Below are 23,733 nucleotides of genomic sequence, written 5' to 3'. Positions count from 1 at the left end.
AACATGCCCGGAACCAGGGCCAAGCTCCATCCTCCTCCAGTGTCCCTTCAGTGCCCTCAACTGGCACAGCCGGACATCTTGCCAGATGGCGGGGATAGGGGTGGGGTGGTTGTATTCCAGTGTCACAGGCAGGGCAATAAAGGGTGTATTTAGTGCTAAGAGGCAATAAATTGGCAACTGGCACACTTAACCTAGGTAGTTGGGGACAGACAAGGGATGCCTTTCTTTGGGACCTACCCATCTCCAAGTTCTCACTATGAGGGTGGAGGGAGAAACTTGATCCACAAATCAAATATAATGGGCCATATCTCTATTGAGAAAAGATGTTATCTTCAAAATTGGATTTCCACTTAAATAAGGATATAGATATATGGGAAAAGCCCTCTTAACTTCACTGTTATGGAAATAGCTTTAAATAGCTTATTGGCTACCTCAGTGATTAACTGGTAAATTGAGAGAAAATATCCTTTGAAATTTAACTATACTGTTCATATGCCTGTCTTGCTAATTTACATATAATGAAACACTTTTTAATGGACGTCTGCTATTTCTTCACTGGGTTCCAGTGCATTCGCAGCGAGAATGAAACTGCTCCGAGCGTCTCGCTGTCATGCTCTTCACTGAGCACCACTAACGACCTCAGCTCTTTGGCAGGGTGGCGTTCCTCCGAGAAGTTCAGATATGGCCACTGTGGTTTTTAAATGCATTTCCAGAATACTTGAAAGTTTACGACATTGCACGTAGCAAGGACTAGCTCCTCCCTGGGGAACTTTGGATGACAGTGCTCACCAAAGGCAGCGCCTTCCGATGCAGGGGACAGACACAGGTCTCAACGTGGCGCGAGTGTATTTGCTGCAGGTGAAAGACCAAGGTCAGTTTCTCTGCTAATTGCAAAGGAAAACTGCTCGAAGTCAAACCGGATTGACAAAACCAAACCAATCAACACAAAAACCTTTCCTGTTCAGGTATCTGTTTACCAGGTCAGCTCTCAGATTCAGGCTGTGGAGGCCGACCCGAGTCGCAGGGCCAGATCCCTCCCGACAGCCAACAGATGACCTTGCAGGGAAGTGGCTTCCTTTTAGCTGGTGGTGGCCTTTTCTACCCAGTTTCCATGGAGACCGATCTGTAGGAACCATCCAAAAGCAACTATTTTAAAAAAGCAGGATGTTAAAATTCTTACCCTGCCTTCACTGATTTGACATCTGTTTTCATCAAAACCGAGATATAATCTTAAGCCCAAATGCTGAGAAGGAAATCAGTGGTTCATTTTCATCTCTGGAAGCCAGAGTCTTTGGGTGTATCCGGTGACCAAAGTGCAGATGTTACCTTTTAGCACGAGTCGCTGTGTGCTATTTCTTTTCCTTTTTTGATATGTCTTTATTGTTGAAAGTATTACAGATGTCCCTCTCTTTTTTCCCTCCATTGACACCCTCCTCCCCGCTCCCCTCCCTTCACCGTACTGTTGTCTGTGTCCATTGGTCGTGCCTGTGTGCATATAAGTTCCTTGGTCCACCCCCACCCCCGGGGTTGGTCAGTCTGTTTCCTGCTCCCATGTCTCTGGATCTGTTTTGTTTGGCAGCTTATTGTGTTCGTTATACTCCACAAATTAAGTGAGATCATGTGGTACGTGTCTTTCTCTGGCTCATTTTGCTTAGCATAACACTCTCCCGGTCCCACTATGTTGTCCCAAAGGGTAAGAGGTCTCTCTTTCTCACAGCTGAGTATTTTAGGTAAGACCTGCCTCGCCAACTTCAGCTTTGGATTTAACTGTGTACTTAGGATCTGATTGTTTTGTTAAATAAATGCTTTGAAAATGAGCATAGAGCTACTTTCAAAAACTAAACATCTGTCTCCCAGAGAACGGGCAGTTTGGCCAGAGCCGCTCTGCGCCACCTTCTTATCCACCACAGATGTTGCCAGCAGCACAGAAACGCGTGGTTGGGAAGAGTGCCGCGTCCTCAGATGGCGTTGCCCTGCTGACTGTCACCCGTGAGACACACTGCTTTTCTCCGAGGTGATGACGGCGGAGAGAACCGTCCACACCCTCGCGTCTGGACTTCCTGGTCCTGATGGGGAGGTGACCGATCAGAAAGAATTTAGAGTAATGCTCTGCTTCCCAGATGCATTCATGTTTGCGTAAATGCTAAGAGAAGTCTTACATTTTGTGTGTTTATTTTGATGATAATCTTGGAACATTTTTCTTTAGCATTTAGAGAAATCTCTTAAGCTATAATATGTCAAAATAGGGTTTTTTTTGTAGGAAAGATATTAAGTCACTATGAGATGGATCCGCATGGCTACAAATGGTCTGCCGATGTATTCTTGGAGATACTAGAGAATGTAGCTCTTTAAAAAGAATCCATATATTATGCAAGTTTGAGAAAACCTACCATAAAACCTACATATCGGATTTCATTTTTTCTTTGGTTACCTTGTTTTGTATAGCAAAAACGAACAATGATCAAGATTTTAGACGTGTGAGTCATTATCTTTTCTAGAATCATTTTCCTCAGCAGTAAAATTTGGGCAGCTTTGGGGATTATTGTGAAAAGGAAAAGAAAGCATATGAAATGTTTGTCAACTATGAAGTGCTGTACTAGGGGGTGACGCTGTTTGCTCTAGACCCTGGCTGTGCAGGAGGGCCCGCTGGCTCAGGAAGTGTACTACTCAATGTCTTTAAGCTCTGGTTTCCTCACCTATAAATAGCACCTGCTTTATAAGTTTGTTGTAGGAAAAAAGTGACGTACTGTGCGTGAAAGGGTAGTCCGCACTGCCTGGCACATAGAAATCACGGGTCTTAGTTTTCTATTCTTAATACTATTGCTTTTATATATTTTTATATTTATGTTACCTGCAATGAAACTGGGTAAATTTTTAAATTCTTCAGTGAAAACTAAAAATGCAGTGCTGTCCACAGTGATAGTTATTCCAATAAGACACAATATCTTTTTAAAAATATGTTTTTATTGATTTTTTTTTAGAGAGAGAGAAAAGGAGAGGGAGAGAGAGAGATAGAAACATCTAGTAACATCACTGTGAGAGAGAAACATCTATTGCCTCCTGCACACCCCGTACTGGGGATCGAGCCCAAAACCCAGGCATGTGCCCTGACCAGGAATTGAACCAATGACCTCTTGGTACATGGGGCGATGCTCAATCCACTGAGCCACACCGGCTGAGCTAGACACAGTATCTTTTTAATACTGCCCTATGTATGAATATGAAGTTGATGGAATGTTAGCTTACTCAAGAAGGTTTTCATGGGAATTAATTCAAGCCATTAGGAGCAATAAGACTAATTCTAACTAGAGGCTTATCAAATTAAATGAATAGCAAGGATTTTAAGAACACCTGAATTAGGAATTTGAGCTGCCAGTTCTGGGATTAGCCTCCTTTAAAGGAGTCCATGGACCACTGATGGGTCACACTTCACAAGTTTGCCATAGCAGAAATTAGGTATATCAGAAAAGACTTGTCCGCCTTGCTCTTGGACAGTTGGGACCATGCTGGGCAGCAACTAGACAGTCCTGGGCCAACACTGCCATCTGGTGTTTAATTTAGGGAAGTGGCAACTTCTAGTGGATCAAGTAGGAAATTACCAAATTTGTTCCCATTTCTTCTCCACTCCAACCCATCATCCCCGTGCTAGGAAAAAGCATGCACATTCCTCCCCCCTTCATCGTCTGCTCCTACTCTAAGTTAAAGCCATCCCACTTTTGCTGATCTCTCATGCACACGAATATCATTCGTACTAATTTTTCCTTCTCATCTGTCTTCCAACTATTTGCTCATGAATGCTGAGAAATCTCTCTTGATTTCCTCTTTTCCTTAAAGGACAACATTAATCATGACTCTTTGCTGGGTGTAGGAAGTAGTAATCACATCTGGATCAAAATAAAAGTAAGCCATAATATTGACATAAAAATAGACCAGCAGAGCCCTGCCCAGCGCAGCTCAGCTGGTTGGGCGTTGTCCTGCACACTGAAAGGTTTTCAGTTGGATTCCTGGTCAGGGCACATGCCGGGTCGTGGGCTTGATCCTTGGTGGGGAGCATGCAGGAGGCAGCTGATCGATGTTTCTCTCTCACATCAATGTTTTCCTCTCCCTCTCTACTGCTCCCTTTCTCTCTCTCTCAAAATCAATTAAAAATATTTTAAAAATAGATCAGTAGAGGTTCAGTGCTATCAGCCTACAAAACCTTTAAGGGTACCCTGAAGGGCTTCAGAATCTCTAGTCTTAATTCTTCTATAATTAAGCTGCTTTGACTCAAGCAAGGTCAAAGGATTAACTAGGATTATCAGTGTATTTTTAAAACTCATTGTTTTTATTTTATATCATTACAGTGCTTCATAATGGGTCCTGTGTTCTACTGTGTTTGGGATGAGGAACAGTTTTTTTGTTTTTTTGCTGTAAGATCAGTGGTTGTGAGCTCCTGTAGACCCTATTTCTTTTTTTAAAAAAAATTAATTAATTAATTTTTGTTACAGATGTTTCTCCTTTTTCCTCCACTGATACCCCCCTTCCTCCCCGCCCTGTCCCCAGCTTTGTTGTCCATGTCCATTGTTCATGCATACATGCATGTAAGTTCTGTGGTTTATCTCTTCCCCTACACCCCTTCATCTGGGGATTGTCAGTGTGTACCCCACTTCCACATTTCTGGGACTACCCCATTCCTCAGACTGTTATTTTCATTATATTCCACAAATAAGTGAGATCATGTGATATTTGTCTTTCTCTGCTTGGCTTGTTTCGCTTATGATAATACTCTCCAGGTCCCCCCATGTTGTCTCAAAGGATTAGATCTTTCTTTCTTACAGCTGCATAGTACTCCATTGTGTATATGTACCACTGCTTTTTTATCCATTCGTCTACTGATGGACACTTGGGCTGTTTCCAGATCTTAGCGATTGTAAATAGTGCTGCTACAAACATGGGGGTACATACATTCTTTCTGATTGGTGTTTCAGGCTTCTTAGGGTATATTCCTAGAAATGGGATCACTGGGTCAAATGGCAGTTCCATTTCTAAGTTTTTGTGGTAACACTATATTGTTTTCCATAGTAGCTGCACCAGTCTGCATTCCCACCAGCAGTGCACTAGAGTCCCCTTTTCTCCACACCCTCGCCAACACTTGTTGTTTGATGATTAGACCCTATTTCTTACTCTACTATTGCCTTTTATATATCCTCCCTGTTTTGTGGAACTTGAATAATTGATGTCCATTGTATTAGTCAGGATGTGGTAAGTTATGCTGCATTAACAGATAATACCATGGAGTCTCTTGGCTTGTCACAATAGAGGTTTCCTTCTCATTCAGCTAAAGTTGGCCATTGTTTGTTCACGTGTGGCTCTGCCATCTGGACTCCAAGCTCCTTGCCCCCGAGGAGGGCAGGGACGGAGGAAGGACACTGGCTTTGCATGGCTTCCTTCTCGGAGTGACACACATCATTTTTATTGGCCACAAGCAGTCATGTGGCATCAAACTAAAATTGTAAGAGTGTAGAAAAATGGAGTGGGGGTGGGGGATAATTGTCTCAGATGCAGTTCTCTTTATTTTGATCTGAGCTCTGAACTATATTATTGTTATTATTATTTTAATCTTCAGAGTTTCTACTACCACAATTTTTTTCCTACTTAGCCATTTTTTCACCTTACTGGTTCCTGTTCCTCCTTCCAAGACCTCTCCATATTTAAACAATCAAAACACCATTTCTACTCTGAGACTCCTTGTTATGTTGACCCGATTTCTTTTCGCTGTTATCCATCTCCCACACTTCACTTTATTCCTCTGTGCTTTTTATGACCTTTGATTTCCTTGTATAAACCCAACCTGCAAAGTAGTACAAAATCAATTTTTTGAAATCCTTATTTTCCTCCAATCCCACATTTTCTGAGCTTCTGCAGCAGCTTCCTACTACTTCCTTATTAAACCTAACTCATCCTGGCCTGGCCCTAATATGTACTGGCTCATTCTCTCCTTCTCAGTAAGACTGGTCTCACGGTCCAGCAGTATATTCGGAAGCACCCACAGGCAGGCATCCCACTGGTTCCCATGCAGATTAATGCTTCCTGATCCAAAGTATCAGGTCCTTCGGGGCAAGGGCCGTGGTTAGTGTTTAGCACGGTGCTTGCTTGTGAGCATGACCCACACATCTAAACATCTGAGAGAACGCATTCTAGCTCGTCAAGTCTGTTCTTTACAAAAGTCAATTTACATGTGCAATCAATATGTCATTTAGTTGTATGAAAAATAATATCAAGAAAATGAAAGAACAGTAAGATAAATTAAGCAGCGTTTGAAAGACAGCAGAGTGATATTTTTTTCCCCTGGATTATAGAATGCAAATTGTAACATAAATGTATGCTATTTGGAGTACAATTTAAATTCTTATTTAGTCCCGTTGAGGGAATATTGTTATACTGACCCTCAGGAAATGCTTCCCAGGGTCGGTCAGCTGTGCAGCATTAACGGTTTGCGTATAATGACTGTTTTCTCCTTTCATGCAGCTTCCTCCAGCATCGCACCACAATTTGAAAAGAAGGGTTATAGAGAGATTCAAGAAATCCCTCTTCAGCCAGCAGAGTAACCCTTGTAATTTGAAATCTGAAATTAAAAAGGTATGCTATTCTACATTTAGAAATTCTTCTTTGACTAACAAAAGCGCATCCTTCCAGTTAAATTTCATACCTTCTTTGCTTTGTACTGTAAGCTCTATCCTCTATTAAAGGATATTAGTATCATGTTAGTGCATTCAGGCTGCTATAACAAAACTACCACACACTGAGGAGCTTACAAACAGCAGAGGTTTGTTGCTCACAGTCCTGGAAGCTGGAAGTCCAAGACCAGAGGGCCAGTGTGGCTGGGTCTGGCGAGGACCCTCTTCCCGGTCGTGACTGCCTACTTCTCGTTGCATCTCGTGATGTAGGAGGCAAGGGGTCACTCAGGCCTCTGTTATAAAGACATTTTTTGTAAGAACACTTATATAAGGGTTCTATCCTTATGACCTAATTACCTCCCAAAGGTCCCACCTTTTTATACCATCACCTTGGGGATTAGGTTTCAACATGAATTTGGGGGGACAGAAACGTTCAGACTGCTTGAGACACTAACTCGAGGATGTGCTTTGCTTCCAGTTTCCTCACCTTTGTGTCCGGGGTCATCATGCTCAGAAGACTAGCAAAGTTCTTTCTACATTATTGCATGTATTCCTAAGAATTAATATTACTAAATATTTTACTTTGAATATACTTTAGTCTTTTTTAGAAAATTCTCCCCCACCCCCCCTTTCTATTCGAATATTCTTCAGCAGGTCCCTAAATTGAGTATTGCCAGTCTGAAAAGTCATTTAACCATTTGAGGGTGGGATGAACTATTTGTGAGGTTCTTTACTTCTTTGACATTCTACCATCTCCTGGACTTCGGGTGCTAGGAAATAATTCTGTCCACAAATGAAGAAACTAAGTCACAAAGAGGTCAAATCAATCAGACAGAAAGAAAATTGTTTATCTTCGTTTAACCCAACTTGGGGACAGGAAATCCTTTTGTCCTGCTCGGCAGCCCTTTTACTATAGGCCGTGGAGATGGTCACAAGCCCCCGCCCGGGCAGTTTGGGCCCATCTAGGTACCGATACTTGGTCCCACTCCAATTTCATATAATTTTTTAAGGTTTCATCATACACTTAAACTTTGGCACAGTCATGCAGCTAATGACCTTTTTTTTTTAACATTTCTTTTTCCTTCAGTGTCTCCAGTCTCAGGCATAAGTGTGCTCATTGTTCAGGCAGCGCGAGGGGCTCTTTGATAAGAAATAGGAGCAGTAGGGGTTTGGCTTTGTTGCCCTCACGGGGGAGGGGGCCCGGGGTGGCTTCGCACACACAGGAGCTGGAAAAACAGGAAAGACAGCAGCAGGTAAAGGGAGCGAACCCCACCTCGCGGGAGACTGGAGAGCAGCCCCTTTCATGGCTTGTGGGCAGTAAGGCCGAGGAACCGAGCTAGGGGACATCGACCCAGAGGTGGGGGCCACAGAGACATATTGTACCGTATTTCTGAATCATGCCATGGGTACCAAAAATAGATTGTTTTTCTTCTTTTTTAAAAAATTCTTACCCGAGGATACTTTTCCATTTTTGTTCAGAAAGAGAGGAAGAGGGAGAGAGGGGGAAACATTGACATGAGAGGGACATATTGACTGGCTGCCTCCTGCATGACCCCAATCAGGACCAGGGACAAACTGCAACTGAGGTACGTGCCCCTGACCAGAATCGAACCTGCGACCCATTGGTCTGCGGGCGACGCTCTAACTGCTGAGCCAAACCAGCCAGGGCCCAAAAATTAGATTTTAAAAAGACAGAAGCCCAAGTCTCCCATGAATAGATGAAAAGATTTTTATATCCTTATTAAGAGGATGTTCAGAACACCCAGGTTGTACGCAGTCTGCAGACGCAAGCGGCCCATGGAGAGGTGGCTGCGGCCCTATCCCTGCTCGGTGAGCCTGTCAGTGTGTGTCTTTAAAGGGCGTCGCTTTCCCTTTTATTACTCATGTTTGCAGTTTTGGTCCCTTCCCTGCTGTCTTTCTTTTCTCTCCCACTAGAAAAGGGATTTGCTTTTGTTAAACTGTACCCCCGACCTATCTGCCTGCTTCTGCACTATGGCGACATCTCCCACGAGAGCACCTGCCTTCTGTTCCTGGTCTGGGGGAGGAGAGGCAGGGAGGGATGGGTGGTGGAGGGTGTTCAGGGAGCAGGGGCGAGGGAGCCCAATGGGGCATTGATTCATCTTTAGTTTCAGCTTGGTTAAGAGGCAGGTTAAATCCTCCTCTGAAGCATGTTCTGGTCCCCTTCTCTGATATAAGCTTGCGGTTGTCATGCCGTCACGGTGCAGACCCTCCCGATCACGCAGTCAGCCCTGGCCTTCCGGGGGCTAAAGAAGTCATCAGCCTGGGATGTTAACGTCTTTCCTGTCCTTCACCACTGAACTGAGAAGCCGGCTCCTCCGTGAACACCTTCCTTCATTTCCCGTCCAGAATTCATCTCCCTTTCCCCGTGCCTCAGTCCCTTTTCACGCACATTGTTGTGTTTTAAATACCTTGTCATCTGCCTGACTGTTCTGTTTTTCCCAAAGGCAGTAAGTGCGTCTTATTCATCTTTGATTTCCTCAGGGTCTTGCATAGTGCCTGGCACGTGGTAGGTGCTTAATGAATAATTGTTGAATACAGAATATTACATATATAATATTCTGTGTAATGTAGTCTGTGTTGGTTCTATTCCTTATTGAGATATATCCATAATATATCCATATATTTCTACATAAATATAGAAAGAAGCCCTCCTGCCCCCATCTAAACCTAAATGAGAAGAACCTGTGATCTCTGTTTTTGTTCCTTTCTGGTATAATCTCTTGTTAGCGATGACTGCTGTTCAGAAATGGATTTCCCATCCCTGCACAGCCATGGAGGAGAGGTCAGCTAGCCTTTGACTGACATGGCACCCCACCCAGGCCCGGGGGCAGTGAGTGGTGAGAACACAGGGAACGCGCTTGGTTTCCACGTTCCCCCTGAGGCTTCTGAAACTTAGGGACACGTGTCTCCAGTGTGGAGGAGTCATTGGGGGATCACTGTGGCTATGACCCAGCAGGCTATAGAGAGGAATTAAAAAAAAGGAAAAGCCCTTTTCTAACAAATTAAGTCTGAGTAATTGTACAGGTGTGTTTGGGAAGTAGAACTTCTAGAATGGCAGAAAGGAGAGACAGAAACAAGGTAGGATGGCAAGAATCAACACGAATGAATATGAATTCATCATAGATCTCATCTCTTAAAAATGTACACATTTTCTAATATTTTCACTAAAATGATCTAGAGACTAAGCAAGAGGCAACCAGACATTATTTGCCTCCTGATGAGTGTGCGCAGACCTGTCCGTGAAGTACTAAGAGCTTGAATCTGCGTCTGGTCAGGCCCTAGTCCTCAGGCTGATCCAACCTGCTGCCTGTTTTTGTAAATAAAGTTTTATTGGAACACACCACCTGCACTCACATATCATCTATGGTTGTGTTTGCTTTACAGGCACATTTAAGTTAACTGCGGCCGAGACCATATGGCCTGCAAACCTGAAAGTATTTGCTATCTGACCCTGTACAGAAAAAGTCTGCCCGCCCTTTCTCAGATCTAACTGCCCATCTGTAGCAAATACAGGGGGCAAGAGAACATGTAAAATGACACCGTGGGGGTAATCAGCTGAATCTAGACTCAGGAATATTACAAGAAACATTACCTTTGTTCTGTAAAAAATAAATCGAAGGAGAGGAGAGGTGGAAAGTGGAGAAGGGAGGGGAGGCAAAAATATCAACTACATCTCCATTTTAGGCCAAAATATTTATCCAGATGCAACTGCATTCCGGGCCCAGGTTCTGCATTTCTGCGCAGCCCCGGACGCGGCCATCCACAGACCAGGCTGGAGAAGGCCTGGGCACACCCAGGGCATTGTTCCTGTTACGGGGTATTCTGGCCATGCTCCCTGTGAGCATGGGCCTTCCTGGCCCTTCTCTTCCTTTTCCAGTCGCCACATCAGCACAGACCAGCGGGGTCAAGTTTCCCCTACTCAGGGGCTGGCAGTCTGACTCCCAACTCCAGGTTTCTGGCCCTTTTCCAGGCAGCAGACTGCTCCTCCCCTTGGCCTTGAATGAATGGTTTCAGGCACATCATAATCAGACCTTGTATCTGCCTGGCCCTCGCCAGGGCCCCGTGGAGGTGCCCTAAACGGGCAGCACCCGGGGTCCACCTGTTTGGACCTTGTGGAGAAGCCTCTATAGGAGGGCGCTCCTCCCAGTGGGGTCAGGCCGGCCTTCATCCTCTGCCTGGACAATGTTAGCGTCCAGTGGAGGTCCTGGGAGGATGAGCCCCTGGTTGTGATTAGCGCAGACCAGTGGGTTTCCGGGCTTCTTTTAGTTATGAAATTCTGTGTCAGAGGCACAGTCCTTGGCGGGAACGGAACCACCGCAGTAGCAGGGCTCCTTCCGGGGGCGCGGGGGAGGCTGAGGACGTGCATCCCTGGAGCTGGGGCCCGGCGCCGGGAGGGCACGAGCACCCGTGTGAGCAGGAGAGCGATGGGCGTGGACACTGGGCACCTCTGCTGACACGGTGGCCTGAACCTCACAGCGAGTCGGTCAGAGGGGACGAGGACGCTGGGCCGGAAGGCAGGCCGAGGACTGGGAGTGACAGGTGCGGGCACCTGGTGGAAAGGTCACTTCTGGCACCCGACTTAGCTTGTCTAGTGTCTTCGAGTCCCTCCTCCGTGGTCGATCCTGAACAACTAGCCTGTTTTATGACATGGAAAAGCACGTGTGCTTGGAGGAATTTAATGGGCATTACGTTTTAGTTTCTCACTGTTTTCTTCGATTTAGGTTTCACCTGAAAAATAACTACATTCTCAATCAACCGCTGAATCTAACCTTTTTCACTACTTGCTCAAAATCAGTGTGTTCTTTGGTGGGGGGTGGTGACCATGATTCAGTCTGTTCTCTTTGATTTTACTTGTTTACTCCAAAAGTGTGTTCTTTAGGACTGTGGATGTTCCTGCAGGGCCGGGGAGCCCTTTTGTGTGCGTTTGGAAGGAGGGTCTTGTACCTTCTTCCAAGCACGACGTGGGGCCAAGGCGGAGCGTTCCTGCCGCTGACGCCCAGGACTGCGGCGCCGGGCCCAGCGGGGCAGCTGCAGGGCTCGGCTTTGACGGTCCTGCTGTAGGGCCCCCGTTTCCTCCCACTGGGCGGACGTCGACTTTGCCATCTGCTGTGTCCAGAACTGGAGATGCCACCTTCTTCCTCCCTCGTCTGCCACAGTGTCACTGGAAGCATCAGTTTTCTTCTCACTCTGATGGTGTGGTCACTGTCCACCGCTCCACTGACGTCCTGTGTCCTGTAATTATTCGCACCTGGGCATTTTCACAGTGTAGGTGGTTGTACTTGACCTTTGACGTTACAGTCCTAGCGTTTAAGCCCTGGTTCTGCTACTTACTAGCTATGCTTCTTGAGCAAATTACTTTACTTCTCCGTTTCCTCATCTAAAATGGGGGGATAGTGCCTGCTTTCGAGGGCAGTGGTAAGAACCAGATGGAATGTAGATGTGTCCAGAATGTAGTAAGTGCTCGTCGAGGGCCACAGGTGCTGCTGTTGTAACGAAGGGAGAGATTCAGCCTTCCATGTCCATTCCTCCCTTCGGCCACCTCCCGGCCCACGCGCCTGGCCCTTCCCTCTTGCGTTTCTGTCCCCACTTCTTTGCTGCTCTCCTTGCTCTCCAGTCCGTCTCGCCAGACTAGTCGTTAGTTCCTAGACACTTACTTTTTATCAGCAAAAAAACTTAGTAGCTCCCAGTTTTCTACCCTCTCATCTGCCCTCTGGGGTCCGGTTTCCCAGGCCTGCGTCGTTTGCAGGAGCCTCCTCGTGGTGTCTGCTCTCACCCAGTGCCCCCAGCCTTCCTCAGACTGTTGTGTATGCTGCATCCAGGGATCCAGGGTGATCCTTTCGAAACAGAAATCTGATCGTGCTACACACGCACACACACACACACACACACACACAGAAACAATTCTGGGGGCTTTTTGTATAAAACCCCAAAATGCTCACCCTGGTATTCACAGTCCTGTTTGGTCCCAGCCCCGCCTGTCTGTCCACCCTCGTCTCACGTACTCTGTCCTTTGCTGTCTCCACGCCAGGCACAAGCCCTGTGGGAAGCCTGTCTACTGTGCTGCCTCCTCTCGGGCCTTTGCACATGCTCTGTCCTCTGTCTGTAATGACCTCCCCACTCCATCCTTCACTCTTCTTACTCACTGTTTCAGGAAAGCCTTCCCTAAGTTAAATCTCTCACTTCCTAGAACCATGAGCCTGTCTTTCGATGTATTCAGCACAGTCATAATTTTATATATATCCAGGAGACTATTTCACAGATGTATTGCTCCCTTATTAGGCAGTTAACTCTGAGAATACAAATTTTGGGCCACCATTTTTTTTTTTTACTGTTTGGATCTGTGCATGTCACATAATAGTTGATTTAAAAAAAACACTCATTGAATTAATGACTGGCATTTGCCTTTCTCTCTTCAACCTCAATCTTCATACTGCCATAACATGGATCTATATCATATCTCTTTGATCACTTTGCCATTAATATGCAATGCCCAGCCTCTGCCCTCAAGGTCCTCTTGCCTGGAATGTCCACTTTGCTTCCTTGCATCCACCCACCTCCATCCTTCAAGGCTCAGCTCCTGCGTTTTTCCTACAGAGCCTCATGACACATCCCCATTTCATCCTTCATTACTTATTGCATCGCTCTGCGGTTTCACGTACAGCCAGACAGCAAGTCTTGTGAGGCCAGATCATGCCATGTCCTCCATGGAGCCCAGCATGATACTAATAAGCTGGGTAGATCAACAGTGTCTGTGGCTTGAATGGTTTTTATCTGTTTTACAAAACCTGTTCAGATAATAGCACATAGCAAGGGGCAAAAATGATTTGCTGAAAGAAATATGTATGTCAAAAAACTGAGCTGCAAAAAGAAGTTTTGGGAAGCTCCTAGAATAAAAGTAAGTGTATCTAGGATTCAGACACAAGACTAGACTTTTGCCTTCGTCCTCTGGCGATCTGCAGGTCTCAAGCTGAAGGAAACTGCTAATGCGACACTAGTACTGGAACCTCTTCTCTTCGAGGTTTGAATCAATAAGAAGGACTTACCCTTGTCATTTTCAAAAGGCTTTCTTAACGTCTCCAGGTTGCGATTCTCATGCTTTACTGTGCAGCCTTAAACATCCTCCTGTCTGTGAAATCTTTAGAATGGAAAGATATATACACTTAATAATTACATTGATTTAAATAAGTTTTCTATAAGTAGGGTATTTCAGGCGGCCAAATTACTTCTATGCTCAACCATATGAAAATCCCATCCAAAGTCATTTGGAAGGTGATACTGGGAAGTCATTTTTAGCATTGTAACACATATTAAGAAGCTGAGTTAGAGCAACCTATTAGCTTGGATATAAGAAATAGAGATTGCGTAGGGCCACCTCCAAGGGCTCTGGCGACCCCTGGGAGAGTTCCTGAGCGTGAAGCTCTCAGACCCTCCTGCATTACAGTGTGTTGCAACCTCACAACCTCATCATTTTACAAAAGGCTTGTTAATTTCATCAGTTGTCACCAAAGTAAGAAAAATAAGTTTTCAGGAATAAGGAAGGGTAGAACTATACCTTTTTCCAGAGTGTAGTGTTTGGCCACATGAAGGTTTGTACAAACACACATGGTTTGTATTTACAGTATCCAAAGTGCATTGACGCAATATAAATCGCTAATAGAAAATATTTTTATTAAGGTATACAACACAATGCATACAGTGAGATGCATTTACAGCTCCATGAACATTAACACACATGTTCACTCATGTCACCACCCACATTGAAACTTAGAACAGTTCCGGTCCCCAAGAAGGCTCCTGCCTGCCTTTTTCCGGCCCAACCTCTGCCCCCTGCCACAAAGTAATTATTGCCCTGATTTCTATCACCATTGCTTAGTTTTGCCTGATTGTGAAAATATATATCGGCGAAGCCATATACTATATATTCTTCTGTTTCTGGCTTCTTTTGCTCAACCTATTTGATGTCATATTCATAATCTGCTGTTCTTTGTCATTGCCTTGAAGGAGTCCATTGGGTAAGCACATCACAATAGCTCTATTTGTCCTGCTACCCAATGAACATGAGAGGTTGTTATAGTTCAGGGTTATTATGAATGAAGGCGCTATGAACATCCTTACACAAGTCTGCTGATGGACAGAAGTACTCATTTCTTTTGTGTTTCTCCCTCAGAGTGGGATTGCTGGGTCATGGGGTATGCATATGTTGTTTAAGTTTACTATACACTGCCAAACAGTTTTCTCACGGGATTGACAATGGTGTAGTTTCATTCATGAACACAAGTGTGTGACTCCAAAGTAACCACTGTCACGCAGTCCAAATTATGCCATTTGTTTCTGGTTTATTAATATGAATCGGCATTTTAAAAGTATATTAACATGGGCACTAAAACTTGGCCAGTCCATGTGCTGGTTGGAATTAAAGGTGAAAGGAGTGGGAAATGTTTATAGCCTAAAATTTCATTAAAAAATTCAGCTGCACAGAGGGGCATTAAACCATTGGAACATCAATAAATTCTGTCATTTAGTGAATTATTCTTTCCGTTAGAGTGTTGGAAATCAGTGTTTGAAAATTAAAATTAATTAATAGCAATTCAGAAAAGTACATTAAGAAGTATATTTGCTTTGGTTGAAAGAAGGCATTATTCAAAGCAGATACATGAAAAGGGATGGTGATTTGGGCTAAACATTGTTCTGTTGAATCATTGGAGTTTATTCCTCCTACACCTGATTAAAAAAATAAACCAACATTTTTATGTCTCAGTCCATGACATTATTTTTCTATCTATTTTTTATGTTGCTCTCACAAAGCTATAAAGTGTAGAGTTTTTTTTTGTTTTTTGTTTTTCATGTGACCAGGGAGTTGTCTTACTTGCTTTCACTGTGATTAGGCTGTCTCCAACGTATACGTTGATTTGGAAGGAAGAAGATGTGTGTTTATCTATTTACAAGGGATTGAAAAGCAAAGAGCACTACATTTTCTGTGCAGAGACACAGGAAATGGAAAAGCTCACACAGAGGTCTCATGCCATTTGCTTCTGAGTGTGAAAGACGATGTGGTTTCGCTTTTTCTGTTCCAGTTATCACAGGGATCCCCAGAACCGATCGAGCCCAACTTCTTCACAGCAGATTACCATTTATTACATCACTCATCGGGTGGAAACAGCCTGTCCTCACTCGACCTGGCAGGTAATGGTCTTCAACACTGGAATCTGGCTTTCTCAAAGAAATAACAGTTTTTTGATCAACAGCTATCCTTAGAAGATTATAATCTTCCATTTAAAAGAAAAATAGAGCTTATTTTGATAATCTATGGCAATAGTTGGAAGCTACAAGTTCCCTGAGATTGACTTGACCCCGTGTGGCAGCTTCCTGGATCATTTATGAACACCCAGACACCCCGCAGAACCCCTGTGGGCGAATCATATTTTATTTCTTCTTGCTTTTCTGGTGATGGGAAATCACCCAAAGCATCCAGGGAGATAAAAAAGCAGAAACAAAGAGTTTAAATATTTAAAATGAAGAAAATTTGAAACTTGCCCAAAGAATCCACATCAGACCTATTTAAATTTTTTCTTCTTTTTGCATAAATCTCACATAGGGGTAGGACAATATAGCATGGAGACTAATGGTACAGATCCCTGAGACACAGATGCCTAGATTCAAATTTTGACTCATCCATTTAGTAGCTGATCTTGGGCAAATTATTTGACCTCTCTGCATACCAGTTTCCTTGCCTGTAAAATGGGGATAAAGATGGTACTGCCTTGGCCGGTTTGGCTCAGCGGTTAGAGCGTTGGCCTGCGGTCCAGAGAGACCCGGGTTCGGTTCCCGCTAAGGGCGCGTACCTTGGTTGCAGTTTGTCCCCGGCCCTGGTTGGTCGTGCGGGTGGCAGCCACACGATGTGTCCCTTTCACGTCGATGTTTCTCTCTCTCTGTTCCTCTCTCTCCCTCCCACTCTATCTGAACAAAAAGTGAGAAAATGTCCTCAGGTGAGGATTTAAAAAAAAAAAAATGGTACCTGCATCACAGGGTTATAGTGAGTATCTGTATCAACATAGAAAAAGTGCTTGGCCATTGGTAGTGACTCAGCAAAATGTAGCATTTCTTGTGAAATCTGAACTCTCCGAAGTTTGTAAGCTACTCTGATGCTTCAGAATTCCTTGGTAGTTTTCAGATTTGTGTCAATTCTAGTTATGACACCAGTGGAAGGTGTAGAAGTCAAATTTCATGGTTAAATGAAGACTTGCCATCTTCTCAGTGTAGAAAAGCACTCACTTGGGTTGTGCTCCTGTGGTTGCCTAATGTAGGCGAATTATTTCATGTATTAATTATTAAATTTTCCCTAAATCTTCAGTGCCTGGAATAAAGCTAACCTGTAGAGGCAGAATTACATTTTAAATAGTTCCTGAGAAATCCATAAGGTGAAGATAAACTGTTGTTTAAAGTCATTTGCTTTTAAAAAAAAAAAAACTTTATTGTTGGAAGTATTACAGATGTCCCCCATTGACCTCCCACCTTGCCTTCACCACACTGTTGTCTGTGTCCACTGGTTATGCATGTATGCATGTAAGTTCTTCGGTTTATCTCTTCCCGCCTCCTCCCTTCCCCCTGAGATTTGTCAGTCTGTTTCCTGCTTCCATGTCTCTGGGTCTATTTTGTTCATTAGATTCCACACTTTTGAAAGCATCTCTCGCTATAGGCGAGACTTCTTACGGCAGCAGCTCTGGTGGACTGAAGAGCTCTGGTTGAAGTCTGTCTGTGGCCTGAGAGTGAGTGGACAGATTCTACCAGGACAGCTGGACACCCAGACACCCCACCCCAGAGCAGACCAGGCGTGTCCCTTGTCACAGCAGGCGTGGCAAAAGCAAAGACAGCAGAGCCTGTGGGCACCTGTGGGACCACCTATAAGCTGGGCTTGAGAAGCAGACTTCCTCGTGCCTCATGGCTCCTGCCACCCCTCCACCTTCAAGCCGGTTGCTCTCTCTCCACACTGGCAGGGGGACCGCGGGGCATCCGCCTAAGTCAGGGTTGACCGATTTGAGTGGAAGCTGGTTGACATAACTTCGGGTAGAGTCGGGTAGTTTAAGGTGTCGGTATATCATATTCAGACCAAACAGCAAAAGAAGTATTGCCTTTTGGCGTTGAATGTATGGATTTTACTCCCCTCTAGGAGCCGCAGGGAAAGGTCAGATCTTTGTTGTCTTTCACGGTCTATTTCTGCTTCCCTCTAAAAATTTATTTTCTGTCTAGCACATGTCTACTCTCTGCCTTGTGGACTAGGAAGAGTTTACTTGTCAGAACACTCACCCATCAGGTAGTTTCAGTTTGGAATCACTCCTCATCTGTTCTTAACACACACACACACACACACTCACACACACACACACACACATACACACACGCACGCATGCACACTAACTTAACTGGCTAATTCACACTAACTTAACTGGCTAATTTATGTCATGAGCAGTACCCTACATGTTTGTGTACTATTGTTTGATGGCCACCTCAAAAGCAGCCAGTTATTACACTTATTAAAGGAAGAGAAACAAAAAGTTTGACTATTCTCGCCCTGGCCGGTTTGGCTCAGCGGTTAGAGCGTCGGCCTGCGGTCCTGAGAGACCCGGGTTCGGTTCCCGCTAAGGGCGCGTACCTCGGTTGCAGTTTGTCCCCGGCCCTGGTCGGTTGTGCGGGTGGCAGCCACTCGATGTGTTCCTTTCACATCGATGTTTCTCTCTCTCTCTCTCTCTCTCTCTCTCTCTCTCTCTCTCTCTCTGTTCCTCTCTCTCCCTCCCACTCTACCTGAACAAAACAAAATGGAAAAATGTCCTCTGGTGAGGATAAAAAAAAAAAGTCTGACTCTTCTCAGTGAAGACTACTCGGAATGTGTGTGTAAGTACTCATCTTCATCATTAAGAAACCGGCCTGTTTTCACTGCAGTTGAGTCATAATTGCCACTAAAGTCTAACTAAGAAAATGTGAACCAAATGCCAGACTTCCCATAATTTGTTGCAGGCCTCCCCACCAGCGCGGATGTGGAGGAGGGACTAACGTATGAGCAGATGCAGGTGAGGTTTCTGCGGTGCACGGGATGGTTGTATTGTGTTTTTTTTTTTTTTTATTGTTGAAAGTATTACAGATGTCCCTCCCTTTCCCCCATTGATTATTGCCTTTAATTCAATGCTAATCTGTTTTTTTTCCCTACTTCAGACTGTGATTGAAGAAGTCCTAGAGGAAACGGGTTATTACAATTTTACTTCCAACAGGTGAGCTCTTGAGTTTGCTTTCAAATTTGAAAAATCAATTGAGATCAGTGGATATTAGGTCTGATTTCTCTATATTTGATTCTAGGGTTGTTTTCCCAACTTTTATTTTAAACACTTTTATAAAATATCTTGTCCTAGACTAGATACTGCCATCAGTAGACTATATGTTACTCGTGTTTTGTATGGGTGCTGTATTGTTGAAAAAGAAAGGGTGCCCACGGTAGTAATTTACTCCCATGAAAAAAAATGAACGCAACGAAATGGTAAAGCATCTCTCTCTCTCTCTCTCTCCCTTTTTTTTAAATTAAGCACTTCTTTGTCCATTCCATTAGAGCTGTGAACTCAGATTTCCATCACAGAAGTCTACCCATTATTTGTATAGAAAGCAAGAGAAAAAAAAAAAGTAACTAAACGAAGAATCACTTTTGGTTGCTTTAAATTTGTGAGAGAGGGGTTTGTTGTGATGTGTTGCCATTTGAAACTCAGTTCACCCGGGCTGTGTAGTATCTACTACTATAACCATCATTGGTGCTCTAACAATATACTCTATTTTATCAATTTCATCTAGTTCTGGATTTCTGCAGTGTTACTGTCGGGCACAAAGATTTGAGTCCAATTAGTTATTTGGGAGGCAATTCCAGGAAGCACTGCTAGGGGAGAGAAGAGTAATTCAATAGGGGTTTCATATTCAAGCAAAGTACCATTGTGGGTGACCGGAGCTTGGCCACACCGGGGAGGCCCGAGCGCTTGTGTAGAACCTGGGCCTCAAGCTTCCTCCATTTCCATCAGTCGTCGCCTGAGGCTTTTCTGCAGGGGATGTTCGTTACCTGGCGTCTGGCCTTCTGTCGGGTGGACACAGCAGATGCTTGAGACCAGAGGAAATCTCAAGGAAACAAGTGCAGATGCCAGCCGCTGGGAATCAGGCCGGCTCTGCGGGGGTTTGGCTGCGGGGCCCACGGGCGCTGGCAGTGTCTACTACACTCGAGTTGTCTCGTGGCTTTCCCGAGAAGCCATATAGCTTGCGTACTGACAGTAAGCAACCACCTGCACATTCTCTATGGCTAAAAGTTGCTGTGGGAAGCACAGTCTTATAGAGTTTGTTCTCCCAAAGTGGCCTTGTATGCCTGGAGCTACTGCTGCCTTCCTGTCTAGTAGTGAACTATCTTTATGACTTAAATTATTCAAGAAGTCTTCTCCAAAGATAAGGGTTAGTAGCCTTGGTAAGAGAAAGAGGGCCCAAGAACGTCCTGTTCAGATCATTATGTGGAAAATAGATTCTTTCTGAGGTTAGTTCAGTCTCCAACATTGGTTTTTCTTCTGTTTCCATGAGTCGTTCTTATGAATCACACATGAGATCATTCAACTGCTTGTTCTTTTGGCTTGACAGTGTATTTCCAAAATACTACCTTTGTCAGTTTAGTTCTGTTGTGATTTGTAACTGCAGCAAAATGATGAGTAATTCTCATTTTCCAAAGGTATATGGTTAATAGAAATCACCATCTCCATAATCACTTTCCTCCTACCACTTAAAAGAGATTTAATTCACTTTCTACTCTTGGAATGAGAACACTCAGTCTTCCTTGGAGAGTATGAATGTCTCTGATATCAACTCTCAGCATCTTATTATTCCAAGTGCCTTGGCTTAAATGGGGGCAAAAGTCATGCTTGTTGGTTTTTAATATGTATCTTCTCAGAGACTCAGGATCATTGGCGATAACTATCTTCATATTTTGCAGAAATATCAACTAAATATTGGTGAAAAAACAGGTGTTTACGGGATTTAGAAGATTTTAGAAGAGCTATTTTCTCTTTTTAAAGAAACAATTTCAGCCTTATTTTGAAATTTTTGCTTATCCTTTTTCAGTTCTACTATCAAGTTTTTAAAAAAAATCAAACATTGTTACTGCTTCCAAAGACATATTTCTGTATTAAAAGATGTTGCAAATGCTCTTATTATAATGAACAGATAAGATGCTTAATAGCAAGGCAAAAAAATTATTCATAGCTATATTAAGAATTGTGAATAGAATAGGAAGACATACTTTAAATGATGAAATTCAAGCAACATATGATGGACATGAAATAAATTTTCTTAAAATGCTTCACATTAATATGAATCACCCATTTATCAATCCATACAGCCATAATACTCCCCTTTCTGCGTCTAATCGCAATGATAGAATATATCTTGGGAGAAGGACTCTTTACAGTTTACTAGTAAAAATAACCCTTAGTTGTGCTGAAAACCACCACTTGTTTACTGGTGTTCCAGATTAATTCCTAAGAAAGAAGCCACGCTCTGCTTAGAAGCACCTAATACTTCAGAAGCTGGAAATACACGTAATTTCAAATACAAATCAGATCATCTGTGACAGTCATGATTTTTTAATAATGAAAGGCTAGAGGATGTTAAATAACATAGAACATGTAGAGGTAGTTAGAATCGGTATTTAGAATCATTAGATTGTATTTTCCCCAATAGGTTTCATAGAAGAGCCAATATTATCAGGGATGTTCATAGATGTTCCCTGAAAAATAAAATTTTATGACCAAATATATTTGGGAAATTCAGAAGGAACAATGTTGAATTTGTAGAAAATGTTGACACCCACAGTATATTAAAGACTCTGAGATGGACTGTAGGAAAGAAAGCTGTTGACCTTGTTTATTATAGTGGTTCCTCAGCTTTTACTTGGAACACAAGTTGAGAAAAGCTGCCCTAGCAACATGGCTAGAAATGGGAAACATGGTTTTAACTCCCGCACCAGTTTCTGCTCAGATCTGCTACTCTCATCGTCTTTATCATCACCATCACAAACTGTCATTAAATTACCATGCACCGAGAATCATAGACCTAATTCATGTTTACAGCTTAGGACTGTCAGTTCCAATTTATACACACGTCTACGTAGCATCAAGATAGCAACTAAAGCATTAAGCCAAGATAAGGCACGTTTTCAGCTTAGATGAAAGCGTTTGTATGTATTTAGGGATAGAGAGATGCTGTTGGCATCTAGCTATTGGCTATCTTTGGGGATATTTCTAGAACTGTTTAAATAATGGGGAGAGTGCTGGGGCAGTTGGTAGAAAGAAGGTCTCTGGCACAAAATGCTGCATTAGTTTAAAAGTACTGGTAACAGAAACAGGAACAGCAGCAAGAGGCTATGACCAAAGGGGATTCCTCACTTCTGGCTTCTGGGAAGGAGAGGCAGGACTGAGTCGAGAGGAAGAAAAGCAGGGTAGAGAAAATCAAACAAGGTCAAAACAAACCTGGCCAGGCCAACGTCGGCTCTATTCCTGATCGTTTCTAGGGTTGTATGATTCATCATATTTGACACACACAAACACCTAACTTCCTTACCTGGAAGATACAACCTAGCATGCCTTAATTTTCTCCTTGTTTGTGAGAGTAAAATGGACTTCTGTGAGCGACTAGATGGCAAACTTACGTACTTACAGGTATACATTAATATTTTATTTGTAACAATGAAATGTGTGTTGAGAAATAATGCAAGATAAAAATAGATCTACATTCAATCAACTTGCATTGCTTCCCCCTTCCAATTAGCTGATGAATATATAAAATAGATATTTATTGTCCATAGGCATTTAAATGTACAAGCTACTTTGAATGGGTGTTTATTTTTCCACCATAAAGGGTTATCGGTTTCTACTGAGTTCATAATTAGAAAAAGACACTGTTAGCACCGAACGTCAGCAAAAGGCAGCTTTCTAAAAATGTTCCCATTCTATTATATTTAGAATCGCTGTTATATTTGTTGTGATTTACTCGCTTATATCCCTGAGCTACTACTCTTGAAATTGAAAGTCTGAACTAAAATATTTGTGACTCCACAGAACTCTTCTCACTTCCGATTCTTCTAGGTTTCACTCCTACCCGTGGGGGACCAAGAACCACCCAACCAAAAGATGAACATGCTACATTGTGAATAAACTGGGTTTCCCCTGTGAAGTTCAAGTTCTGGACTTCAGCCACTACGGCAAGATGCCTAAGGACTGGGTACGGTGAAGAGAGTGTGGACGAGAACAGACCAAGATGCCTGCAGGGCCGCGGTGCTCAGAGGCTCGATTCCTGGGCTGCATCATACACGGGCGGCTCCGGGAGAAAATGCTGCACAACGCCTCATGGGAAGAAACCCACTCCTCACAGAACCTTCCTCCAAGTTAGAAACAAAACAAAACAAAACAAGAAAAACTTGTCATATTTTTCAAAGAAATATTTTATACTTAAGATTGCTGAAACTATGTTCAAAGACATCTAGCCTTCCATGTATACAAAATAGTTTAGATAAAGAAAATTATAGGACTCAGAATTATAACATATAGGGTGATTCACTGTATCTTCCTTTTTTTTTTTTTTAATCTTAAGAGATATTTAAAATGTAATAGAATTTTTTTTGTTTGCTTGTTTTAATGAAAGGATTGGTTCTCTCTTAACCACTTGGGTGCTAGTGGTCTTGAACCTGATACAGTGTAGACAGTATTTGTAACCTTGCACAGCCTTTGGGAATAACTATCAAAGAGTCATATTTAAGTTAGAGTAGTAGAATATATCGATGTACAGTGTGTGTATATGTACATATATGTGAGGGCAGGGGATTTTGGTTAGGCTAATGCTTTGCTGCTAATCACACTGATAGTGTTTTTAGAGCACTTTGAAGAGTTCACAGAATCTATGGAAGAGGTGCAATATTCCTTGTTCTAGTCCCCTGGCTAAAATTCCACTGTTTTAAATTTTCATTGTTGGAAAATTGAAATGAAAATAAGTTATA

The 23,733-nt window shown here is 43.3% G+C and overlaps 1 protein-coding gene across 1 annotated transcript in view; it reads left to right on the top strand.

Annotated features, from left to right (window-relative positions):
- Window positions 1-23,153, top strand: part of NEK10 (NIMA related kinase 10) — a 160,069-nt gene extending 136,916 nt beyond the window's left edge. Inside the window, exons 33-37 of the mRNA XM_036266708.1 lie at window positions 6,508-6,618; window positions 15,752-15,860; window positions 18,690-18,742; window positions 18,885-18,940; window positions 22,826-23,153. Coding sequence (XP_036122601.1) covers window positions 6,508-6,618; window positions 15,752-15,860; window positions 18,690-18,742; window positions 18,885-18,940; window positions 22,826-22,874 — 378 coding nt within the window. The 3' untranslated portion in view covers window positions 22,875-23,153. The remainder of the gene's footprint in view (window positions 1-6,507; window positions 6,619-15,751; window positions 15,861-18,689; window positions 18,743-18,884; window positions 18,941-22,825) is intronic.
- Window positions 23,154-23,733: the final 580 nt, after the last annotated feature.

This window comes from Molossus molossus, unplaced genomic scaffold (genome assembly GCF_014108415.1).
Source record: "Molossus molossus isolate mMolMol1 unplaced genomic scaffold, mMolMol1.p scaffold_m16_p_18, whole genome shotgun sequence".
Taxonomy (NCBI): Eukaryota; Metazoa; Chordata; class Mammalia; order Chiroptera; family Molossidae; genus Molossus; species Molossus molossus.
Note: the sequence above shows the minus strand (reverse complement) of the source record. Positions and strands in the feature narration are given on the sequence as shown.